General features: G+C 37.1%; 1 protein-coding gene across 1 annotated transcript; it reads right to left on the bottom strand.

Annotated features, from left to right (window-relative positions):
* Positions 1–42: 42 nt before the first annotated feature.
* On the bottom strand, positions 43–20,647 carry Smp_166070 (ral guanine nucleotide exchange factor with pH domain and sh3 binding motif, ralgps, putative; the record flags this gene model as incomplete). Its single annotated transcript, XM_018791670.1, has 11 exons — positions 43–810; positions 930–1,507; positions 4,392–4,588; positions 8,024–8,346; positions 15,712–16,391; positions 17,600–17,731; positions 19,793–20,009; positions 20,204–20,293; positions 20,324–20,407; positions 20,445–20,495; positions 20,525–20,647. 11 exons carry the CDS (start codon positions 20,645–20,647, stop codon positions 43–45), a joined length of 3,243 nt encoding a protein of 1,080 aa, XP_018645186.1.
* Positions 20,648–20,990: the final 343 nt, after the last annotated feature.

The following is a 20,990-nucleotide window of genomic DNA, read 5'->3' as shown; positions in this document are numbered from 1 at the left end:
ACTATAGACAAGTACATTCGTGAATTATTAAATAACATTTGTTCAATCTGTGGTTTTTGATTGAGTCGTACAGTGCGGCGATACGATTTGGCGTAGACATGCTTTATATATTTGTCCCATTACAGATTGAATACATCTTAGCCATAGATCAACATTCTCGTTGGTCGATAAACATTCAAGTACAGATGAATCTCCAAGTTCAGTTACAGCTGCTTTCTTGCCTTTCTTAACAGAAGAACGAGAACCAAAATAGGGATGAATAAATGATCCCGGAGCCGATAGGCCACGTGTACGACCAGAGCTATTTACTTCTGGCGAAAATGTTTGTCCAAAGGACTGAGATACTCTAGAGCAAGCATGGGGATTTTGTAAGCCACTACGAAGAAACCAATTTAATGCTCCACTGGAACGAATAGAGTCAGGTTTCGGGAAAGGATTGGTTGTAGAGCTTTCTGTGGGAAAAGCCATTGGTCGGAAGCGATAGGTTTTGCCAAGAATAAAGTCAGTCAGCAAAAAGGAGTCTGGGTCTAAAATACCATTTCGATGTTTACCAGGTTCTGCTTTTGCGGCAGTGAATAATAAGTTGGGATTTGAAAGGTCACAAGATGTCTTAAGACGAATATTAGTACAGATCTCGGATTTACAGTCTGATTCTGTTAGAAGCTCAGAAACCTCAGCAATGTCTACTTCTGCCGAGTCATCAGTTGGATTCTGTAGTTTTTTAAAATCATTTCCTTTGCTCTGACAATTGAAAGCATTAAGTGCAGGAGGACTGAACAGACAATGGATTTGGCACTGATGAGCCTGAAACTGAATAGTAAAAAGCTATCAGAATCAGATTTTTAGGAGAACAATGTCAATGAAGAAACCACATCAATAAACAATATTTCTTTTTACACAGAAGTCTAAAATAAAACTTTGATACTTACCTGATTGCGATAGACTGCATTCTTTACTTTTGGTTCAAAATAAATCATGTAGGCAGTGAGACCATCACCTACCATTACCAAAGTAGCCCATAAACGACGCCATTTAGAGAATCCAGATGGTCGACACGTAGAGGATGGATTGTAAAACATTTGTTTTGTAGCTGTTGATCCTGAGACAATCACTGAAGAACCAGATAGAGAGGAATTAGAAGCATGCACTGATGATGTAAACATAGGACTATTTGAACAAACTGTGTCAAAACTTTGGTTGGTACTTGTTGTTGGTGTGAAACGGTATACAGTTCGACGTTGGACAACACCTTGACACACAACTCTAACACCAAAATAGTTAGGGACTACTGACGAGGACGAAATGCACGAACTGTTGTTGACGTGTGTCTCAGTAGATGATGAATTTTGCTTGACATTGGAAGTATTAACCACGGAAGTCCTAGTAACGAAATGAAGATTAATAGTAATATAAGTTGATTGAGAAGAGTGATAGTATAAAAAAGAATGTACAAGTGCATATATGCTAATAAAAACGTATATTTTTAAATACCACTCAATTCGATGGCCTACCTATTACATTCCTCACAGACAATTATTTCTTTAGATTGAAATAAATAGTTATACAATTGAAGCAAACTGAAATACGTAATCAGTAATAAGGAACGTACGACAGTGAAATAAATCTGCATCATTCCAATTATTTTTTCACAGTTTATCAGTCCATCAAGATGCATGGCAATGGAGTTGAAATAATAATAGCAGTATTGCTGATAGCAATAAAGAATAAAAGTAGTGAATTTGTGAAGAAAAAAACGAATAAAAGTATTGCTGCCGGTACTCTTTCACTATGAATGATTTAGAGATAGTTGTAATACCGACTGGAAAAATCAAACGATTGATAAACAACAATCTCCAACAAGATTAGAATAGAGAATTATGGTAAGCAACAATGCAAGCATGTTTGGGATACGACTCTTTCTTGACAAATGAAAAAGGTTGCTTCATGACTGACTTGCATCATCATCCGGATTATACATAATGAGTGAGGCAGATGAACGCATCGTCCCCTCCACTTATTTTGGGAATCTCACCAGTCCTGATGATCTAGTGACTGACGAAATCCGCACAAACGTTGAGAGCTCGATTGGACTTTGCCAACTTGCATCACCTGTCGTGCAGGTGAGACATCCCTTTACCAAACAAATGACGGATTCACTGAGCAGCAGTTCGATTCGTTCTACTTCATGGGTGTCAAATATGACCATTACGAATAGAGTATATTCGTACGTTACTAATATTCGATCATAGATGTCTTCGAAGGATTGCTCATGTGTTTTGGGAACACGGAGTAAGCAATGAATGGGTTAGGAATAAGCTGCTATGTAAGGATGGCAAATCGATTGATCAGGTAGTGAATCTGCACCAACTGAGGTGGTCGGAATATTTTTTACGTATCCTCAACCAATGCCTACCTCAACGAGCGATGTTGTTTGGTGTAGAAGCAGGCTGGAGCAAAGCTAGAAGCACCCAAACCAAAACATTTGGATTGAGCCATGTTAATAGGTACAGACTACCTGGAAGATGTCTGTGTGATCATCGTAACTAATGGTTAAAGACTATGAGTAACATGGCCCAAAATCGTTTGCAATGATGCAGGTGCATCCGTTATTTGTTGTCTTTCCCCAAATCCTGGGATTCTAAATTCGCACTTTCATTTCAATAATTTATATCTTTACGAATTATATCTTCGATTTCTAATATTTTTTATTACCACTGATACTGTTACTACCTCTACTATTCCGGGACTTCATCTTTTTGTGCTAATGGGGTACGGCAACTTGAACTAGTGTACGTACGTACAAGTTCTACATTGTGACTGACTGGTATCAATTTTATACTTAACTGCAAGGGTATATTTTTTCACTATTTGACCAAATAATCAATCAACACAAAATTCGAAACAACTAGACCTAAACATACAAACAGTAAAAAGAAATGCATTAGTGTAATTGTGCTTCTGAAAAAAAACGTGTGAACCATTTGCGAGAAATAAGACACACACAAAAAGAGAGCAGACTGAATGAAATTTCAAGGGATCATAAACAATAAAATGCATTACAAAGTGTATGATCCCAATTGGACAGATGATTATTATCATTTCATATGATATAGCACTATCTTATGACGGAATCATTCCAATTGAGGTCACCGGGTTTATGTTTTCGAACCCCTGAACTGTAAATACTCATATATGTGCGTGCGTATATCATGTGTGCAAACTTTTTTTAAAATTCCTTGCGTCTTTTGTAAATGCTGCCATATGATTTGTTTTGATCGATTTTGATTTTGTGACAAACAGACAGGCGGTATACAAATGAACGTGAAATATGCTTAGAGGTTAATAACTAACTAGGTAGGTAGATGGTCAAAGGTAAGATTATCCTATTTCGATAGACAAAACAACCAATGATACAACTGCCGCGTGTTGTTAGTGCCATGAAAGAAGACAAGAATAGGAAGTTAATGCTGTTCACCAATCAGTCAATAAAAAAATGTTTACACTTATTGAACTCGATTGTTTCTTTATATTTTTGTTTAACTCTTGTTTGGTGTGTGTGCAAGACAAACAGGTAGTATATACACAGAATAGACTATGTCACATAAACAAGGGTTTAATGGGCCTGTATAACTGCGGTCAATTGTCCCAGACAGAGTTCGTGCAAAAACCTCACAGACTGAACAATTCAGTATTCGGAGAATACAAAACCTTACAATAAATAATGATTAAATCAAGTTATATCCTACATGTCCAAGTAATCAGGAAGAAATTTTGAAACTAGGATTCGTATGCAGTTAACACTGGTTAGCAAACCATATCTATAACTGATGCATCCAGTAAGATTCGAAACTTGCATTATCTATCAGAGATGTTGTTACGATGCTATTTGGAACACGACTGACCCCTCAAGGGACTATGATATTCACTGGGTATTAATTACTGTCCAGTCCTCAGTGTTGATAAAATTCTATAAACAAAGTTGTAATATTTCCGTTTGCTTTCAACTGCCTAAAATACCGAGCCAGTTAGACTAGTGGTCAAATAGCAAATGAAATCAGAAAAATCTGACTAACAGTACAATAATACAACAAAAAGACAATGGTTACTGATCGTAACTCACTCATTTACCAATTATACGTTTATGAACTCGGAGTTTTGAGTCACAAATTTCCGTATAAGGTTAAGCGATACTATCCAACTGCCCAAACTGAAGTAAGCAGAGTGGGGTTTGAGCACATAATCTAGTAATTAGAACTAGTATCGTTTAACTACGAAAAAACTCGAAAATTCGTGATATTGATGATGAGAGAGATGAAAGTAAATATCATATAGGAAGTAGTATAGGATAAATCAATTCAAACAATCTGATTAAAAAATATATCACTCCTCACCTGATGATGGTACATCGTCAAGCTTACTGCAGCTAGGATCTATAGCCGCCACAGATGACGACGACAACGACGGCGGCGGTGTGGTACATGAAACATCTACAGCACCTAAAGAAGTTGCACATGCGGCTACAGCAACAGCTGACGAAGCAAATACATCATTCATAGAACATAAACTGAATTCTGACAAAAGATTAGTGCTGAAATTGTTTGGAAAGAATGTTAAAGTAGGAAAATAGACTTAATAACACGTTATTTAAAACTAAGTTTTCTTTTCTTTTCTAGGAAATGTTAAAATTATTACAAGTAAGACTTGGCAATGTTCACATGAATATGACTGCATGTTAGATCACTGGTGAATCTTACTGACAAGTGAATACCAATAAAGCAAACTTGTGTGAACATTAGTGACAGCATTTGACTGCTTAAACTGGAAGTGATTATGGTAACGTTTTTTCCTCAGTGCTAGATGGTTTAACATAGAATAATAATAAGTTTTATTTAGTGACGTATGTCTGATTACAGCAAACCATTCACAGCAAAAAAATCATCCAAAGGTGCAACAAAATTTGCACCTATTTGATTCATGTTGGCAGATGCAGACTACTTGGTTCGGGTCCACGTGACTATCGTAACCAATGGTTAGAGACTCTGGGTGACATGGCTCAGAATCTATCACAATGGCGTAGGTGTATACACTCTTTATCTTCCCTTAAAACCTTAAGATTAAAATTGCTTCATATCTGTCTTCCTTCCTATACTATATCCTTATATACAACCTATCTTTTATATACTACCACCACTAAATTAACTACTATGAATCCGGTGTTCATCTTGTTGTGCTAACGAGGTATGGCAACTTGGACCGATGCATATATGTGCCTGGTCCTACGTTGTAGCTGACTGACTGAAATATTCAAAAGATATATATAAAATATTATATAAACAGTGATGTTACCATTCATATTCATATCTGTAAATGATTACGATCCGTTTTATCCATTTGACATTTCTCTACATTGTGGAATAGATATTTAATGTATGAATATCATGGTAATAGCCTATTGTTTCTCTGAATGTCAGATGAGGAAAATACGAAAACTAACGTGACGGTATGTCCTAGGTTTTCCGATAAGTAGATAGGTTGAAAACTTCTTACAAAAGCGCGTTGGCATACGCTGTTAACATATATACTTAGCGAATCCAAGTAAGTCTAAAATATGAACATTTATGGGGATAAATGTGGTCCAGTAGTATGAAGAGGTTGTCGTGTGGTTTTCATTGTTATTTTAGACAACACCATTAGCATCCACTTTATGAAAAAACACGTGAAACTAGTACACTATTACACGTATAACCCTGTGTTGAAAACATATAAATGATTATTATGTGTATCTGAGACCATTTCACTGAAATCTCAGCATATAACTTGTAGCTCACAGAGCTTTACAGTTATATAATAGACTATGCAGTGGAAATGTTGAAGCAGTCACAAAAGTGACCCATCCAATGAGGAGACAAAACAATAAAAGATAGTTTAAGGAAATGTAGTGATGTTTTATCTGTTTACCATTTTCATTTCTCAAAAATGCCAACAAGATGAACACCGGATTCATAGAAATAGTTAATTTAGTGGTGGTGGTAGTATATAAAAGATAGGTTGTATATAAGGATACAGTATGGGAAGGAAGAACGTTATGAAGCAATTTTAATCTCAAGGTTTAAGGGAAGATAAAGAGTGTATACACCTACGCCATTGTGATCGATTCTCAGCCATGTCACACAGAGTCTTCAACCATTGGTTACGATAGTCACGCGGACCCCAACCAAGTAGTATGCAACTACAAACATAGCTTAGACTAGAAGTTAGTAACATCAAGCACTGATGCCATGTTTTGGTTTGGCCACCCCTAACTCTCTTCCAACCATCCCCTACACTATTCAGCATTGCGCGTCGTGGTAATCGGTGTTCAGACATACGTAACACGTGGCCTAACCATCTCAGTCGATGAAGATTCATCACCTCATCAACTGATTTACCATCATTCCCTAATACTCTGTGTCTAACCTCACTATTACTTGGTGATCCCAGCAGATGAGAGCAATATTTCTAAGGCATATGTGGTTAAATACTAGTAACCTACGAGTATCTTCTACTCTTAATGGCCATGTTTCACAGCCGTAAAGTAGAACAGAGCGAACTGCTGCACAGTACACTCGTCCCTTAATTGATAGACGGATATCTTGCCTTCACCATAGATGACGTAAGTTGGCAAAAGCCAAACGAGCTTTTGAATCCGTGCTGAGATTTCGTCAGACACTAACCCATTAGGGCTGGTCAAACTTCCAAGATAAGTGAAGTTATCGACGCGTTCGACTACTTCGCTCCCTATCCTTAGTTCAGGCGTTGACGCAGGTCAGTCCTGGAGTAACAATTTACATTTGGATGGGGAGAAACGCATCCCAAACATCCTGGCATTATTACTCAGTTCTAACAGAAGACTCTGTATTTTGTCAGCGTCTTCACCAAACAGGACTATGTAATCTGCGTATTCTAAGTCGATTAGTGGACCCCCTGGTAGGAGATCAATTCCTGAAAATGAAGTCGAAGAGATTTTGACCAATAAGTAACCTGCAGATTTTAGAATTGAAACAGATACACTCTACATTCAGGATTATTTTTCATGTATTAGACAATTTTTTACTTGTTAACTGCGATGCTAAATGAATAACTTATTTGTAATGTAATACATCCTATTGAAGTTCAAAAATAAATACATTATTTACATTTTTATTGGATGGAATTAATAGAAAGTAGACAATGCCTAATCAGGTATAATTAATTACAACAACTAAACTAGGTAGGGGGGGGGCTGGAAGAAAGCTACGGAAGGTCAAACTAAAACTTGGCATTAATCCAAAGAGTTATTGATCTATATTCAGCTAATTAGCACACACTATCTGGTTAAGGTCAATGCAATAACCGTGATTAATGGTTGAAAAAGGTTGGATAACGTGGTCCGGATCTAGTTGCAATGAAGCAAATGAATTTACTCTGTTTTACTTTACATCCTGAGCTTTGAAATTATTTTAGACCTTAGTATTTGTAATCTTTAAGACTGATCTTTTTTATTACGACTAATAATTCGATATTTATCGTGGGAATTTCATCTCACTGTGTTGATATTGTGTAGGAAGTTGGACCTATGCATAAATATGCTAGATTCTAGATTGTTTAAGACCAGCTGAATAGCTGGGCTAAGTATAATGATTAAGATTTTGAAAATCACAATATTGGTTACATAAAAAAGTATTTGTTGTAATTCAGTAGTGTTAGTGTATAGAAACGTCTTGGTATAGCTGACTACTATTGTAAAAACAGAAAAATAGAACTTTATGCTCTTACTAAGAACGATCGTAAAATATAATGATTATAATCAGTCAGTCAGCTACAACGTAGGACCAGGCACATTTATGCATCGGTCCAAGTTGCCATACCACATTAGCACAACAAGGTGGACACCAAATTCATAGAAGTAGTTAATTTAGTGGTGGTAGTATATAAAAGAAAGGTTGCATATAAGGATATAGTATAGGAAGGATGATGATTATAATAAGATGTATAGATGACTTACACTGATGACGTAGCTGGTATATTTGATTGTGAAACATCGCCAACAGGAAGTGATTCACTAACAGAAAACGATTTACAATAATTTGTAGATAATAACTTTGGACTGGCACATTGGTCAGTTGTTACGAGTGATTGACTGGGATTTAACTGTTCAGATTTTAATTCCGATCGATTAAGAGTAGAATGTTTTGTTTGTTCAAAATCAACAAATGGTCTTGGTGGAATTGGAGGTAAATGTGAACTTTTACAATCAGGAAAAAGAAACTCCAATTCTTGAGTAGTAGACTGAGGCTCTGAAGTGCATAGGAAATCGGAATCCGTCACCTAATAGGAAAAAAAACATATAGTGAAGTTTTCGTTTCTGTGAACTTTGCGTTATACTTCAGGTACTCGTTGAGTGCCCTCAACGCAATGGGTTGATCACAAGATGAAGTTACATTAATAGACAATGATAAAATTCGGATTTATAAAAATTAATTTTCAAGCAAAGTTCAATGTAAGTTTACCTTCAACAATTGAGGTGATTTCGATATATATTACACACTTCTGGAATCTATTTACTTTTATATGGCACATACAATGAATAGATATTATTGCAAATAAATGGAAAACAGACTTGAATTTAAACATAAACAAAGCAAACGGAGATTTCATCCTGCTGTTCAGCGAAAAATCAACAGCAATGAGGAGTATAATAACATGGAAGGAATTGTGAAACACCAATGAGTCATGATCCAACACAATTACCATTAGTTTGGTGACATCACGACACCCCCCTCTAGCTCTTCTAAGGTTACTACCGGTCCCAAGCCCATACAGTAGAGGCGGGTTTAATATGAAGTTAACAACCCCATTCCCTAGAAGACAACCTTGCTAAAAGAACGACAACCATAATAGAAAATCCAAACTATTTAAAATCGGTCCTACAAGTTCAAGGATCTTCACAAGAATTACAACGCCTCATGGTAAAAGCCCACATTCTGCGAAAATTTCGGGGCCGATGCCCCTCTTGATAGCCAGAGCAACAATTAATATACAAACATCGAATGTCCGGACAATGTAAGAGACCGCAAAGACCATTCAAATATAACTGCGGAAATAAGGAGATACAAATTGACAGTACTCGCAATCACCGAAACCCAATGGACTCAAGCTGAACACCGAAAGTTAGATACGGGAGAGATGCTTCTGTACTCTAGTCACGAAGAAGGAACTGCTCCATATACTCAAGGAGTTGTTCTGATGCTATCCAGAGAAGCACCAAATGCATTTATAGGATGGCAATCTCACGGATCCACAATCATCAAAGCATCAGTCACAATAAAGGAGGGAATCATACTGAATGTTGTACAACGTTATGCCCCAACCAATGATAACAATGAGGACGATAAAGGACAGTTTTATGAGAGGCTGCAATCGATCATAGCGAAGTGCCCAAAAAATGACCTGACCGTCCCGATGGCAGACCCAAACGTCAAAGTCAGAATGGACAACACTGTGTATCAAGATATCATAGGACGACATGGACTAACTGGGAGAGAAGAACTAAAATGGTGAGAGATTTTCAGATTTATGTGCATTCAACAAGTTGGTTATAGGCGGTACAATATTCTCCCACAAACACATACACAAAGCTACGCATGTTTCACTGGACCACACTACACACAACCAGATCGATTATATTTACATTACTAAGAAATTCCGAAGGTCAATGGAAGACGTGAGAACTAGGAGAGAAGCTAACGTAGCTTCCGATCATCACCTATCTTTATAGAACACTATTTACATGGTGGTTGTCAAGATGAAACTGAAGCAAAACAAACATTATACAGATGGAGAAACAGAATTACAATTGTTCAATATGACTTCCTTCAAGATACTGACAAACTCAACTAGTTCAAGATAACTCTCAACAACAGGTTCCAAGCCTTACATGACCTACTCGAATCAGAACAAACTACTATGGAGGATAACTGAAAACGGATCAAAGAAGCACTACAACGTGTAAAGAGGTTCTGGATTGCGACAAACATGATTATAAAGGATGGATCTCTATGAAAACCCTGCACAAGATTCACGAAAAGTAAAACAAGAAGATAGTAATTAACAACAGTCGAACACGAGCAGAGAATTCAAAGCATAAGCAGACTACGCAGAAGTGAACAAGCAAGTGAAGGTGAGTATTAAAGCCGACAAGCAGAAATACATGAGAGAACTAGCAACGACGGTGGAAAAAGCTGAACAAGATAGGAATATGAAACATCTATATGGTACGAAGAAACTAGCAGGGAAATATAGTAAACCGGAGACACCCGTCAAGGACAAAGAAGGAAAGACAATTTTTGAAACTCAAGGACAGAGGAACAGATGGGTAGAATACTTCAAGGAAACAACTATATGGTATAACGAAGAAACTGGGAGGGAAATATAATAAACCAGAGGAACCCATCAAGAACAAGAAAGACAGGCCCTTACTGTTTGCCTTTTTGTCACCAATTACATCGGATGATGATGTTATCGAAATATACATCCCGACTGCCCTTGTATATAATCACCGACTTAACTCGTGTTAGTGAGCGGAGTAAAAATTAGTCAAATACGAGAATGAATCTCGAAAACGTATATTTCACACAATCGTCGATCTGAAGAGACAATCAGGGAAACGAAGCGAAACGAAATAATGTGCGGTAGAGGTGTGTCAACTCTATTTGATCAAACGTGACTCGATTTTTATAGTCAAACAAAAACAAGTTACAGACACTTTATGAATAGGGTAAGTAATTAACACATACGATCATATGAAAACAGTTAGGGTTAACAAGAGTAAAGTGACAAGGTCAAAATATGGATTGAAGAGAATGTATAAAGAAGTTTGTCCAGAAGCTAGAATAGCCTACATGGGCTTGACATAGTGCCAGTCACTACAAGTAAACTATTGAGATTCAAGAACAGAGGAAAAGATAGGTGGAATACTTCGAGGAACTGCTGAATAGACCAGCCCCATCGAATCCACCGGACATCGAAGCAGCACACACAAACCTTCCTGTAAATGTCACTCAACCAACGATCGAAGAAATTAAGATGGCCATCAGACAAATCAAGAACGGGAAAGCAACAAGACCTAACAATACACCAGCTGAAGTGCTGAAGTCACACACAGGAGTAACTGCAAACATGATTCACTTAACTATAAGGTACTTCATAGATTTTCTCTTGTTTTTCAAACCCTAATTCTCAATAACTTTCTCCTTTGCTCACTTCAGGCTACTGATAATCCACGACAATCTTCCACTTGTTTGGAATCAGTTTCTGTTAATGATAAAACTGAAGTACATGTTGGAAGTCTTGGTTTAGGAACAGCTTTAGCCGTTGCTTATGATCTATGCAGTGATACTGGAATTGTGAATCAGTTCAATACCAATGCTAATTTATGTGCTTCAAATTCTCAACTAGCCAATTTCCTTTCATTATCTGCAATCAAATCACCGACTTCACAATTTTCAACTCATTGTCGTGGTACATCTTTATCTGACCAACATACATATAGTATTTATTCTATTCTATTTATTCTTTGACCTTGTATGACTATGCCCTGCCGACTCACCAATCGTAATTTCGTGTTTGTCACAAAACAATATATATAGTGAATGAAATTATCTCCACTTGGAGCCCCACTGAGGCTACTGCCGATCCCATGCCCGGATAAAGAAGGAGGGTTGAGCATGGGGTTAGCGAAACCATTCCGTAGAAAACTAACTCGCTAAAAAACGCTAAACAGAAAAAATAATTCAGAACATTTAGACTCTGCCCTGAAAGTAAGGTCTTCATTTGGAAGAGTTATGACGCCTCATGATGAAAGCCAAGTCCCTTCGGAAGTCACGAGGCTGATGTCCTTTTCTGACAACCAGAGCAACCATTAGTTTAAGTAAGTGAATGAAATTTCTTCTCACACCACTTACGTATACACAAAATCTGTTATCTTAACACTTTTCATTTTACACCACATGTCTCTTACACACTAAAGCAAATACCTACTTGGATGACCTATTTAGTATACAGTTAACCAGAGAACCATTTAACTTTTTATATCCGATAATTTTGATGTTTGGTTATATTCCTTTGAAAGAGCTTGGACCAGATTGCCAGGTGAAACGTTTAATTTACTTCAAATTCATTCGCTGAGATTTTACAAATATATTCTTCCCCTTTAAAACGATATTCGGTTAGCTGACTCATTTTTCCTATCCTTTAGTTACCATTCAGTATGTTATATACGTCTCTTTTCCCTGTTTAATAGACTGAATTAGTTGTTTATTTTTGAATACTAACAGTGTTGATTTACGTTTGAGATAGAGATAAAGTTTTTCAAGCCAAATAGCTTCTTCTGACTTCGGCTAAGCTAAGAATCTGAGTTCGACTGTCTGGGAATAGTTTAAAAATACATCTGTAGGAAATTACTTCCTACAGCAAAGGTGAATGTAAAAAACGGTTAAATTACCATTCAGCTGAATGTTGTCAATGAATGTGACAAGTAGGTAGTTTAAGTTTCGTGAAAAGTCATTGGCTGGACACATTCTATCGTTTTGCATCACCAATCGATCAGTATTGTACTCACCAGTTCATAAACCAACAAAAGCGCACATAAATCAAAACCTGCTATTAATACTAGATAACCTAAAAAGTACATCTGCAACACAGAAATCAAAATTCCAGTCAATATGCGTTTCTCGTTCAGCAACAGTTTGACCTTAAAAACCAGTAATGTAAACCTTTACATACGAATAAAAATGATCAGACCACACTGAAATGGTATCAGTTTGATTAAAAACCTACTATTGTATCAAAAGTGAACAGACGTAGTATAGGTATGCCACTCTTCATACTATTAATATTTATGAATGAATGGATTTCCTTAATTATTTGAAATATAATGTTCCAAAGATATAGCATACTTAACTTAATAAAAATCTATTGAGCAGTCAGAACGGAAATCCGCATATAACTAATCTATTTCAAATAATTATGTATGCGCAACCACCAGTCTTTATATAGGATAAGGTCTGTATGTCGACGATTATTTATTGAAAGTTTGCTATACGAAAACAATGCTATGATACTTGTAACTAAGCTGGCAATAAACGACAGTAAACCTGACGCTCAAACAGATTATTTAGACTAATAATGCAAAGACAGAAAGCACTAGTATGTAGCGTTTACGATCCATGAATATGAAGAACAGTCTACCATTAATGACAAGTTCGTAAGTAAAGATGGACAGTGGCTAGTAGTGGAATACAGGACGCACCTTTCGTCCTATCTGGGACTCGTGGGGTGTATGTGCCTGCAACATGCGTCCTGGATTCCACTGCTAGCCACTATCCATTTTTACTTATAAAGCTTGTGACTTAAAGCAATATGGAGGAAGTGCACACAGAATACACATTTGATAACAAGAGACTGATCACTTTCAGTCCTATACAACAATAGGAAGATACAAGCAAACAATAACAAGTGAATAAAAAGTTCGGTTTGAAAAGAATTTGTAGTTAATTGATGGGACCAAAACTGAATCTTTTTTTCTACCCGCAAATGCCCTGGTACGGCCAAGAGTGCGGAGAGTCTGCTCTCCCTCTCGAAATGCTCTCACATCGCCACGCGAATATATAGCCTCTGTCAGGGAAGTCCTACTCACTGCCTTCTCACATCAGGGGTGTTGTTTACGAAAGTGAGAGGACGAAAAGCGAATGTTCTGCGCTTTAACCCGGCTGGTGGACACGGAGGGTCCACTTAGGGGAGTTGGGAAACACTGATTCCAAACCAATGGTGCACATGGGCTCCAGGATCCTGATGGAACGAATGGCGTATGAACCTATTGTTGGTCACCGGCTACCATGGGACTGCATCTCCTCACGATGCTCCATCGCCTTGTGGATTAGACCTTTAGGTCAAAGGCTCGGGGTGTGGCCCCTAAGAAAACCACCTGCTTCAGTCTGGGCACCTGGGCAGTATCACAGCCCTCACACAAATCAAATGAGATTTGTATGGCGCATATTTATCTGGTGCTTTTTGTACCAATATTTATGTGTTTAAATAAATAAATAAAATAATGTCTACTGTTAAGCACTTTTAGAACCAGCGAGTTGGATCCCTTAAAATAAAAGCGAACAGGAAACCCTGATAGCCGTGCAGCCATCAGACGCCATGGTACGGCCGAGAGTGGAGAGAGTCAACTCTTTCTCTCTCTCGAAACGCTCTCATATGGCCACATGCATACAACCACTGTCAGGGAAATCCTACTCACTGCCTCCTAGCGGCGAGGGTGGTTTACGAAGTTGAAAGAACGATAAACGAATGTTCGACGCTTTACCCGCGTTGGTGGACACGGAGGATTCACCTAGGGGAGTTGGAAAACCCTGATTACAAACCAATGGTGCACATTGACTCCAGGATCGTGAGGGAACAAATGGCGTTTAAACCGATTATTGGTCACCGGCTACCATGGGACTGCATCTTCTGACGTTTCTTCACTGCCTTGTGGATCAGACCTTTATGTCGAAGGCTCTGTGAGTGGCCTTCTAAGAGAACCACCTGTTTCGGTTTGAGCATCCGGGGAGTATTCCAGCCCTCGCACAAATCATTAAATTTATGTGTCGCATCTCTATTTGGTGCCTACTTGTACCAGTTTATATTCGAATAAGTAATTAGCCGTGCAATTTAGTGGATGAGTTTTCTTCCTTAGGATAATCATTTCGTTTCTGTCCCTGAAACTGGGTTGTTTATTCCAATGCTTCCGTAGGATTGATGATAAACCGTGCTTTTATCAACTAGCTGACCTATATTTTAGCTAAAATCTGGAAACTGGATTTAATCCCATGTGACTGGTCGCAATCACTTATCGTCGCAATATATAAGGGGTCAAAATCATCACGTGATAACCACAGACGGATTAGTTCAATTGATATGGCATCCACAATACTGACCTTAATAACATATGTTTTTGGCCCTGCGTTGAAACTGACTGAATTATTTAACGGCTAAACATTCCGATACTGAGACTATATTGATGATATTTATTTTGTTTTAGTCACATTAATTTTACTATGGGATTTTAGACTATGTAAAATTAACTTTTCTAGAGCGCCTAAATTGATGCAAGATCACAGAATGTTTGAAGTTAGACCCTAACACTATTAGATACCAGCTTAGTGGTCTACAGGTCAAGTGTTCGCGCGCGAGACCGAAGGTGCTTGGTTGGAATAACGTATGTGGGGTCTAGTCAGCTGTCTAAATTAAGTTAAAGTTGTTTAAAAATCGAATTGCTGTATCCGTGTAGTCATGGGGCTATATTGCTAGTGACTAAGCAAAACCTTCATTTGAATGGATTCAAGTAAACAGAAAAATTTAGAAAGTATAATGAACACTCTAGCTCTTTAAATGTTGACGTAGACATATTCTGATAGCAGGGAGATCAATTACAAAAATGGTAACTAAGATTTAAACAAACACACTCTTGACTGTGAGATCAAATCAAGTCTAATTTAAAGAAATTCAAAAACTGTTGCTCCTCGACAACAAAAACACAGAGAATTTTAAATCTACAGGTAATTTAAAATGAACTTATGTTGAGATTATCAACATGCAGATATTAATTCTAAAAGAGTGTATAATTTAACACAGACTTTGACTTACATTTAGGGGATTTTTAGGTCTAGGTAATGTGGAGAATTCTCTCCGTAGATGTTGTGCTTGAGATGTCTCGTCTTTATTAATACCTTCGGTTTGTTCCCAAGATACTTTACGTATAGATTGGGGTTGATCGTATTTGCATTCCAATAATTTGTTTAAATTTGAATTGGATACTTGTATGGAATCGTTTATATGATCATTTGAATGTGTAATGTGTTTCGTCATCAGTGTAGGTAATAGATCTGCTTCGAAACTAGAATTAACTGTTGCACCTTTACATGAGACATTAGATCCATGACGACTGTGGTTTTGATAGTGATGAGAATTTTTCGTATTATGAACGAAACTTGACAGCTTTGACGGCGATCGGAATCCAAATCCACTATTCCAACCGTCAAATGTTAACCCAGTATTGTTTGAATGACCTGCGCTTGTTGATGAACTATTTTGATTCTTTAAAATATTACTGCTGTCTAAATTGCTATTATTGGGACTAGGGATGGTTGAGGAAGTTGTTCCGTATATTTTCTGTGGTAAATATGACAAGGATGGTGTGGGTAATGTAGGAGGAGGTTCTAAAATAAGCGAAGTTTTATAATTATCTTCTTCTAAAAACTTCTGTAACTCCTCTATATAGCGTTGAGCACATAGATATGCATTGAGTGTTTCATCCACAGCAAAGGCTAAATAATTCGAATAAGAAAAAATGCATTAAATCTCTAAAACATTTCAAATCAGATTTTTTAAACACAAATAGAGTGGTAACAAATCAAGTTTATTGTGTGGTAACTCGAGAAAACGTTCAACTGCAATAGCTCAACGGGTTAAGCAGTCGATTTTCAATCATTAAGCTGCAGGTTCGAAAGTCGTTTCACGTACTTCAATTTGGATAACCAAACACTAACCCTCAGTCAATGTGGATTACACACAAGTACAAAGTAAGATCAGTGGGTATGAATAGTTTCCTAATAAATATGAGTTAGTCAACATTTGTTATCATAAAACTCAAACAGAAATTAGAGGAGAACGGGAGAAAAGTCAAGTATACATAGATGTTAGGGGTGTATAGATGCTAGCTTCGCAATCAAAACATCCGGCTAAGACAATAAAAATCAACAAAATTAAAGGTATTTTATCGCTAGTGAATTTAAAGAATAAGTTGTGTAGGATGAAAAATAACTGCTCGATGATAAAACTGAGAGACATCTAGTATGGAAACTTGGAGAGACACATATGTACCAGGATCTACGCCGTTTACGGTTGACTGAAACGTATCAATTAATAAATTCCCAAAAGACACTAAACATTTCCTTAAGGGCGGATATAATTAGTGATGTAAGCTACTAAAAAAGGAAGAAATAAACGTACTGATGAAGTCAAGATAATTGTTCTAGCACCACTATTTTAAATCGTTTCTCAAATGCTAGAAATCAATAATGGGTAACAGCATTTTAGCTTGGATCAATAAATGGTGTCAGAAATTCAATGATAAACATATGGGAAATGTTTGATATAGTAGAGAGATTTCGCGCTTTCTGATTAACGACGATTGGACTAGTTGGAAGGTATTGGAGTCAATGTAAACGACAGGATACTTTTTTCAAATAGGTGTGAAAATGTCACTATAATAAACATAGTTGGAATGTGCGGTTTATTGGATAGTATTTTAAGATAACTCGACAAGTAAAGGATGATACGGGAAAAATAAAAAAATAACACTGAATTGTTTTAAAAGAAGAGTACCTCAATAGTAAAAAGCAAACATAAAACGTCACTTAATGATGACTTATTGAGAAATTTTTGGTCTTAAAACAGAAGCTGAGGAATCCTAACGAATAAATATATGTCAAGAAAAATAAAAACATCAAAAAGGGACTTTAATCTAACTCACAGTATTCAGATTGTTGAAAATATGCTATTTTATCAATAATCGAGTTGATTTTCGTGAACCATATGGCAGTTGGCTTTCCATTTATACGTGGTTGAGCCACATTCGTATACGTTAAATCAGATAAATATAAACCTAAAAATGATTAAAAAAAAGACATTTTAATAGGTGGTAGCTAGCAAGGTGTGTACGATTTAATTCTTACAAAACCCAGTCATGATGGCAAAAGGTAACAAACGGGCGAAAACCAGTAATAAAATAGCTAAAACAAGCCGACTAATTTCCAAAAGTTTGATTATTAATGCAGTGCACTTAATAAATTAAATCTCTTGGTATTGAACCTTGAGGTACAATGAAGTGATATTACTTGGTTACCAGAACGGAAGATGGAGTAGGTGTCAAAACTTCGGACTAACACACTACTTCAAATAGTACAATTAGATAACCGTTACAACTGCATTAATGAAGAAAACTGGGTCGTAGCAACTAATACTTGGAAAAAGTTGTGATTAAGCATAAAAAGATCAACGTTTTGACTGGTGAGAATCGTATGTGAAATCCAAAACAAACGGACGCATTTAAACTGCATACTCAATATCCATTAAAAAGACTGGCAAGTGGATAACATTTCAGAAATTCAAAGAACGTTTCTTGATGAAAAAATATCATGCACCCATCACAATTAAAACAAACTAACAAAAAGAGGACGATCAACAAACTACCCCACGTCTTACTGTAAATTTGAACTCAAATAAAGAGTCGCTCCACGGGGTTATTAAGCATCTTAAAGATGGAAAACATGTCTAATATCCCATGTCTTCTAAAAGATGCAGCGGTCAGGAACGTAAAAATTTCACAAACACATGAGCGACTTTTACTAGATAAACGACCTACCAATCACTTAAGCACAAGTTGGGCAGTCATAGATAAATACTTGGTAGACTAAGAATTATGAGAAAGTTAACGGAACCGTATTCACCTGACAGCAAACCAACTGTTAATATAAATTTTATGATAAAAATGGTACCAATGGAAGTATACATGAATCCAGTTATTTTGGTCATTTGAAAGAAATTAGATTGTGACGGTATAAGTGATGTCTTACTTACTTACTCCTGTTACCCCCAATGGAGCATAGGCCGCCGACCAGCTTTCTCCAACACACTCTGTCCTGGGCCTTCTTTTCTAATTCTACCCAACTTTTGTTCATTCTTCTCATGTCTGTCTCCATTTCTCGGTGTAATGTGTTCTTTGGTCTTTCTCTTCTCCTTTGACCTTCAGGATTCCATGTGAGGGCTTGTCTTGTGACGCGATTGGGTGACTTCCTCAATGTGTGCCCAACCCACTTCCAGCGCTTCTTCCTGATTTCTTCCCCCACTGGAATCTGGTTTGTTGTCTCCCACAGTAACTTGTTGCTGATAGTGTCTGGCCATCGGATTCGAAGTATCTTGCGTAGACAACTATTAATAAACACTTGTATCTTCTGGATGGTGGCTTTCGTAGTTCTCCACGTCTTCGCCCCATACAGTAGAACCGTCTTGACATTTGTATAGAAAATTCTAACCTTGGTGTTGGTTGACAATTGTTTTGAGTTCCAAATGTTTTTCAGTTGTAAATATGCTGCTTTTGCTATGCCGATCCTCGCCTTCACATCTGCATCTGATCCACCGTGTTCATCAATGATGCTGCCCAGATATGTGGTTTCCACATCCTCCAAAGCTTCCCCGTCAAGTGTAATTTGATTGGTGCATGTTGTATTGTATCGGAATGTCTTGCTTTTCCCTTTGTTTATATTGAGACCTACTGCTGCTACACTGGTCGTTTTCTCCTGCATTTGTTGTTGCGTGTGTGATAGAAGAGCCAGATCATCTGCGAAGTCTAAATCTTCTAGCTGCATCCTAGCTGTCCACTGTATCCCGTACTTCCCTCCAGATGTCGATGTCTTCATGATAAATGATGTCTTGCAAAGACGAAAAACAATTGACATGAAGTATATGGGAGAAAATCTATGAAAACCATATTACAAAACTGTAAATCGTAGCTCGGGTTAAGCATGAGACTACTTTGGAAAACTGAAAATAACACCTGGAGGTTTAGAGTTTAGTAAAATACAATACTTCATAACCTGGAAGGAGGGATGTGTGAAGTGATGAGCTAAAACACCTGACTGAGTAACCAAGATCAAACAAACATTACCTAGATAAGGGATACCAGGAAGACTGATAGAATTCATATGTTCACGCTGTCTGCGACAATTATCATTCTGACTAAAAAGCTCCTCCAAACGCCTGTACGCTGCACGATCTTTGTTTCCAAGACCAGCCCATGTGTGCCTCAAACGATAAATGCATTCCACTTGTAGAGCAGATATGATTGACATGGCAGAATACAGATTATTGAATTCCACGAGTTTCTGAAGCAAAAAAGTAGGAAAAAGAATTTCGTAAACTATTTGAAAACACACTGTTTAGTCTTTAACAGAAATATTATATCTAAAACAGTCGATCTTGTTGGTGACTTGAAGGACGTTTGAAGGACTGTGATATAATAGTGCAATACATTTCAAATACCAAAACGTTCCGAAGACTTTAACGAACACAAACTTACTTTAGAGATTTTGATAAAAAATGACAACATCTCAGTTCTCTTTGAAACACATGAGTACTTCAAGATTTCTTTTTGAACCCAGAAATTAATCTAAGGACGTTAAGGCACACAATGAGTTACTTGATTAAACCATCTAGTTGAAGCAACGATATTCGGGGCACACAAGTGTTTTTCCCTGCCATTCCATTTTAGACTTGCGAACTCCTATGAAACACATTAAAGCGTTCTCCCTAAGACTTACCTCTCTATGTATGGCTTTGAAGTATGAAAGTTCTATCAAAGTGATTTGTTTCTGAGGAGTTATTCAAATGGTAGACTTACTGCAAATTCTTCAGAGCTGACTTTCGTAATATCAGCAAAAGCTACATCTTCAGCTAGAGAAGAGAATGGAGTATGGTCAGAAGTTAGAGGCTGGTAGCATCCTGTTGACTTTACATACTCCATCAAAATCAACAACTGGCTTTGTGTGAATAATCAGAAGAAAAAAAATTTCCGATTTATGTTTTTTCCTTTGATCATGAACACAAATCGGTTTAGCAAATCATCCCAAAACCAGAAAATTGCGCCAAACAGCAAAAACGAAAACTGCGCATTATTCGTCAGCTTAAACAACTAAAAGCCTAAATAATAAATAGAAACAACAGAAACAACATTCAGACGCAAAAAGTCGTTATTATATTTAATATAACATTGTTTACAACTTGAATTTTGAGCGGCAATTTAAGTCAAATAGCAATGCCTGACTTAAAATGTCCATTCCTGTGAGTCACTTAGGAACAACTAATAT

Source organism: Schistosoma mansoni, assembly GCF_000237925.1.
Source record: "Schistosoma mansoni, WGS project CABG00000000 data, chromosome 1 unplaced supercontig 0135, strain Puerto Rico, whole genome shotgun sequence".
Lineage (NCBI taxonomy): Eukaryota > Metazoa > Platyhelminthes > Trematoda > Strigeidida > Schistosomatidae > Schistosoma > Schistosoma mansoni.
The sequence above is the reverse complement of the archived record's forward strand: the minus strand, read 5'-3'. Positions and strand labels throughout refer to the sequence as shown.